This window comes from Theropithecus gelada, chromosome 14 (genome assembly GCF_003255815.1).
Source record: "Theropithecus gelada isolate Dixy chromosome 14, Tgel_1.0, whole genome shotgun sequence".
Taxonomy (NCBI): Eukaryota; Metazoa; Chordata; class Mammalia; order Primates; family Cercopithecidae; genus Theropithecus; species Theropithecus gelada.
In genome coordinates this window covers 12041625-12047513 of record NC_037682.1, presented here as the reverse complement: position 1 = coordinate 12047513, position 5889 = coordinate 12041625, and the positions used below count along the sequence as shown (strand labels likewise).

General features: G+C 49.9%; 1 protein-coding gene across 1 annotated transcript; it reads left to right on the top strand.

The window, feature by feature from the left end:
* The first annotated feature begins 2941 nt into the window (after positions 1-2941).
* Positions 2942-5522, top strand: LOC112606428 (secretoglobin family 1D member 2-like). The gene is made up of 3 exons (XM_025356888.1): positions 2942-3065; positions 4002-4189; positions 5384-5522. Exons 1-3 carry the CDS (start codon positions 3011-3013, stop codon positions 5411-5413), a joined length of 273 nt encoding a protein of 90 aa, XP_025212673.1. The 5' UTR covers positions 2942-3010; the 3' UTR covers positions 5414-5522.
* Positions 5523-5889: the final 367 nt, after the last annotated feature.

Here is a 5889-nt window from a genome sequence, read left to right as displayed (position 1 = left end):
GTCTGTGTGTATGTGTGTGTATGTTGTGTGTGTGTATGTGTGTGTGAATCAAATCCAATGTGTCCCTGAGCGGCACTCAGATATGCTCCTTCATATTCCCAGCCTCAAGTCTCAATGCCTTCACCCAGAATGTTCCATGCCTCCCCCTATTTCCCTGGAGCACTCTGCTCATGGCTGGGGAAGGGCAGAGGAGTCGTCCCCATGGGCTGCTCTGCTGCTGGGACCCTGGGAACTCAGAAGCTCTGATCCTCCTAATGAAGAGAAAACTAAAGAGGAACTCCTATTAGTCCATATAGAGCTTGGTGAGTTGATATTAAATTTCCCTGAAATTGTTTTTGAAGTCTTGGCTTCCACCTGAAGATTAGGAGTTGGGGTGGTTGATGCAGTGAAATCTTTGTTTTACTGTTCTCTCTAGGGATGTGGAAAACCGATGAGTTTCTTTCACAGTCACCACCACACTACTCATCTTTCACCCTCAACTGCCCACAGGGAAGCCTGGCACCATGAGCATTCTTTTATAATGAACACGAATGTCACCCATGTAGCAGTTTGTTGATTCACAATTTTATGATGCATTTGTTAAAAGATGGTTCGCTGATCTTCTTCTCCATGCCCGCCACTGTGCTAAGCCAGGATGAGTAAAAGCAGATACTGGCCCTGTGATTATGGAGCTAACAGTCCAGGAAAACTTGTTTCCATGAACTGATTCCACATTTGTAAAATAACAGCCTTGGAACTGCTGCAAATGAGAGGTGCATGCTTTTAGCAGGTCTATAAAGGGCAACACTGACCAAATCATCGGGATCAGGCCACAATGCCCATGGGTGGAAAGAGTGAACTGAAATATTGCATGAACTAGGTAAGGAGGAGGGATCCATCGAAAGTATCAACGATGAAAACGAAAAAACCCTGTGCAGGTGTTAAGGGCAATAGGAATGATAAAAGTACAAGCAAACAGTCCTCTCTCGGAGATACACATCCTCCTCAATGGACCGTAGAGCTGACAAGGTGAATGCCAAGCCTGTGCCAGGACAAGCTCTGGTCCACAGAATGCCTCACAGACCTGTCTGCTGTGAAAGAGGTCTCATTCCTGAAGCCCATGTCCCTGGGTCTGTAGACTCAGAGACCATGAGCTGGGTTTCTTTTTCCATTTATGTCAGAGAGAAATGTTGTATCTAGGTGTCCGTGTAGTTCTGCAAGTAGATGATTTTGTGGATTTTGGCTGTGCTCTAAACCAGGAGCTAGTGGCAAACTATGACATCTATGACAAGTGGGACAAGATAATGGGAGTTAGCATTTATTGAGAACTACTATGTACCAGAACTTAGTAAATTTTAAACACACCCCCCGCCCATGAACACCCTCATTTGATCATCCATGAACCCCGTGAGGTAGGCACCATTACTAGCCTACTTTGACAAATAGGAAAACTGAGGTTACATAAGCGGAATGATTACCTTAAGGTCCAAAAGCCCATAAGTGAGGATCTGAACCCTCGTATCTGTGAATCTCACCACTGGCCCTCCCATTCCTTGGTGGTGGCGGCAGAGCTGGCTCAGGGATTCCCTCATGATTCTGTGGGATGGAAGTGAGAGCCACTGTTGCCCTCATCTGGGGCTCCAACAAACCTGCCAAGATATCTCTGATGACACAGCCCATAAGGTCCCCTCTTTCCACACAGGTCTTTCTGGGTGGTTTTAAGCCCTCCTGCCCATCAGAAATACCAGAGCAGTTTAAATAGTACAGGAATCAGGTAGTCAACCCAAAGCTACTCAATCAAAATCCCCAGAGAGAGAAATCTGGGGAGTCTGTCTATGTTAAAAGCTCCAAGTGATTCGATTGCACAGCTGCGAATGGAAAGCTCGGGCCTAGGCTGTGACTCCTCTCAAATGTAAGTTCATTTAGGAGAGAAATTTCTGGTGATCTATTTCCTGCTCACACCACACGAAGGCATCACAGCAGGAAGGCAGGAGGGTATGTATTGCTTTGTCTGGGGGCTGCCTTCACTTTCTATTAAAAATGGGATTGGCTCAGGCACCACAGCTAGATTTGAAGTGGAAAACTTGAGCCTAGGGATTAAGGGGAAGTGACCACCCACCCTGTTCATCTGTCTCTTCTTTTCTGTCATCTTCCTCTCCTGGAGCCCCAGAGCAAAGAACTCTCAATACCTGTCTGATGCATGATTTGCTCCGGACACTCCAAAAGCTACTTTGGAAAAAGTTAGGTTACTTAATCATCAGATCAACCCTAAGATAAGAGGTGGGTGGCTACACATCACAGAAAGCTTGCTCTTCATAGAGAGAAAATGTGAATCTTGGCCATATTTATAGCTGCACTCATAAACAAGACTCAGGTTTTTCAGTGATATAGGCTACAGAACAGGTGCAGCAGTTGCTTTTCCCCAGGAAATTCTCCAAAGGTAGGGTGCATTGAACTAGGTTTTAGGTACCTATGCAGTGAACATGGTGGTGATGGTAAGGGGCTGAGGGAAAGAATAGGTCTTGTTTAGGCTTGCTTAATGTGCAACTGAAACAGGCCTGGCTGGTTGTCAGACATGTAGAGGGATCAAAGCAGGGTTTCCTTATGTCCCTGCTCTCCCATAACCAGAACACAGCCTTCCAGCTTCCTGTGCCTGCTGAAGTCAGAATTCACCTGTGCCCTTGAACTGATACAAAGAAAAAAAAATCAGCAAAAGTTCAGAAGGAAGCTGAGAATCCCAGGAATATTTCCAGACGTGCCTGAACACTCACCTGGAGCACAGAGCAGGGTTCCTGCAGGGCTGCCCTCCTGTGCTCTGCCCCAGTCAGGGTGCAGGGAAGGGTGGGGAGGTGACACTGATGGCAGCAGCCCTGGGAAGGAGGGGTGGGCTGGGAGCCAGGCCTCGTGACCAGTACCAGCTAGGCTCCCTAGGTACAAATATCCCTGGGCTCTGCAGCTCCACAGGCTCCTGGGGTGGAGTCCAAATCACTCATTGTTTGTGAAAGCTGAGCTCACAGCAGAATAAGCCACCATGAGGCTGTCGGTGTGTCTCCTGCTGGTCTCGCTGGCCCTTTCCTGCTACCAGGGTGAGTACATCAGTCATGAGTCCAGCACCAGCCCCTGGGAAGCACCCTCCTCCGAGCACAAGGTCACCTATTCAGGCTGCGGTTGGGATCTGCACAAAACCAAAATTCCGAACCTTTTTCTGTGCTTGTTGAACAAGCCCCTCATCAAGTTCAGAGCTATTTCTTCTACTTCCCAGCACCTAGGAAGTTTTATTGCAAATCAGTGCAGGCAAATGTTTGGAATTCTTCTGCCTGAGTGTCACTTCTGGATGGGATCTGTGTCAGATGATGTAACGTGAGGTCGGGGGTGAATCTGGGCTCCGCCAGTTCTCAGCCCTGTGACCCTGGGCACAATGCTCACCCTCCCTGAGCCCCCTCCTATCACTGGTGGTTAGCACTTCTGCCAGGAGAAGCTATGAGAATGGAATAAGAAAGATTAATACTGTCAAAAGAGTCTAGCTGTGGGCTGAGCATGGCGGCTCATGCCTGTAATCTTAGCACTTTGGAAGGTCAAGGAGAGCGGATTGCTTGAGCTCAGGAGTTTCAGTCCAGCCTAGGAAACATGGCAAAACTCCAGCTTTACCAAAAGAAATACAAAAAATCAGCCAGACATGGTGGCATGTGCCGGTAGTCCGGGGCTGAGGTGGAGATATCCGTTGAGCCCAGGAGGTCGAGGCTGCAGTGAGCCCTGATTGAGCTACTGAAGTCCAGCCTGGGTGACAAAGGGAGACCCTGTCTCTCTCTCTCTCACACACACACACACAAAGAGTTTAGCTGTTGATATGAAGTGCTTTCCTTTATTGTGAGACCTTGAGGAAGTCACACCCAGAGGGTCTGGCATTGTCATCAGTACAACACAGGTGTGAGAACATAGAACCCAGGGGATCCTGTCTGGTTTAACATCAGGGAGCCAAAGAGAAAACTCGACTTTCCTATATTTTTATGCTTGTGCTGCAGCTAATGCCGCGGTCTGCCCAGCTGTTGTTTCTGAGCTGTTCGACTTCCTCTTCATTAGTGAACGTGGGTTCAAGTTATATCTTGCCAGATATAATGCCCCTCCGGAATTTGTTGCAGCCAAGTTAAGAGTGAAGAGATGCATGGATCAGACTGCCCTTCAGACACGAAGCCTCATTGCAGAAACCCTGGTAACTTCTTTCTCCTTTATTTGTTGAGGCTTCTGGTCAGCGGCACAGTGTGAAGTGGGATCAGCTTGCTGCTCTGTGGGGGACACAGGTGGTGGGGCAGCTGCCATGGTCACCTCTTGAGAAGGTCACTTGGGGCCACAGGGTGGGTGCTTCCATTTCGCCTGCAGAGTCAACTCAGTTGCGCACAGCCTCCTGCATGTTCCTCCTCCTCAGGTCACCTGCCTGGATGCCATGTCCCCCGAGTGTGCCGAGGACATGGGGAATGAGTCTGGGCCGAGGCAGAAATGGTAATGGGCCAAGTACGGCCACCTCCCTGCTGGGGGCCTTCCTAAGATCAAACTGCCCTCATGCAATGGACACAGTCACTGTGGAATGTACTGGGCAGCGTGGGAGCCTTGAACAGGGAGAGGAAGGCAGGGAGGGGCCTAGAGCAGGGCCTCCCGCAGAGGCAGCGCTGGAGGGCTGGGCTTCTCTGCAGCTTCTGCAGAGCCAGGAAGGAGCTCCTCCCAGCTCCTCAGACTCCACTCTCCCCTCCTCACCCACGATACTCTCCTGACTACGGCCAGTGGGCCAAGACCCTCGCTACTCCACCTCCTGCAGTGCCATGGAAGCGGGATGCTCTCATTCTGTCTTTCTCAAGAAATCAGATGTTTTCCAGGGGCCTCTCAGCCTGGCTGCCTCTGGGCTGCTGTCCTGAGGTTTAGCTACAAATGCTCATGGAAGCTGCAGGTTGAGGACTGAGAGGTGCTTGGGTCCTGAGGCCGAATTCCCACATAGGGAGGCTGGAGTCTCCTGGAAGCCAAGCTTCCCAGAGGCCCTCTCAGCCCTGACCAGCCTCTCCGCCCTGGGTCCCTCATTTCAGGAAACACGAGACTCCAAGTCCTGGGACAGCCCAGACAATAACCTCTTGCTGCTTTGTCCAGCCCTCGTCCCTTCCTCCCATGAGGATTCTGGGCCTCACTCCTGGATCCCCCCAGGGCTATTGGCCTGGCAAGGAAAGACTGCTCCATCACCGGCATGGGTACTGTGAGGCCACCAGGTCTAGGCCTCAGTTTCCCAAACTGAGTTGTTGCCTCTGCCCTTCCAATTGCCTTTGGAGGCAGAATCCCACTGGCCTCTTGGATGTGAGCCTGTCGTCTCCAGCAGCAGCATGACTGACCCCACATTCCTTCCTTTTTTCTTTTTCTATTTTAGGTGAAAATACTGAAGAAGTGTAGTATGTGACATGTAAAAACTTTCAGCCTGGTTTCCACCATCTTTCAATGATACCCCCATCTTCCCTGCAGAATGTAAAGGTTTCAATGTCTTGCTTTAATAAATCACTTGCTCTCCACGTCTCCATTGGTCTTGTTATAATCCTGCAGTCTCGAGCCTTGAGTAAAGGGTGGTTTCTATAGTGTAGTGGACTTTTGCTGTGGGTGATAATTAACTCCAGAGAACCAGGGTCTTGTTACCAATGGGGCCTGAGTCCAGGTGTCAGAGAGGGGAATATTTGGTAGGAATTATCCTGCATTCCTTACAGATGTCCCATCCTACAGCTGTGAATGAAAACCATGGTAACGAGGACACAGGAATTGAAATGTTCCTGCTGGTCTTATACTGAGGGAACCCCCAGCCTGAATGTCCAGGCCCAGGGTTCCCACCCGTCAGTGACTCTACTCTGACGTCCCCTCAGACCCACAGTCAACCTGCTTGGTGCT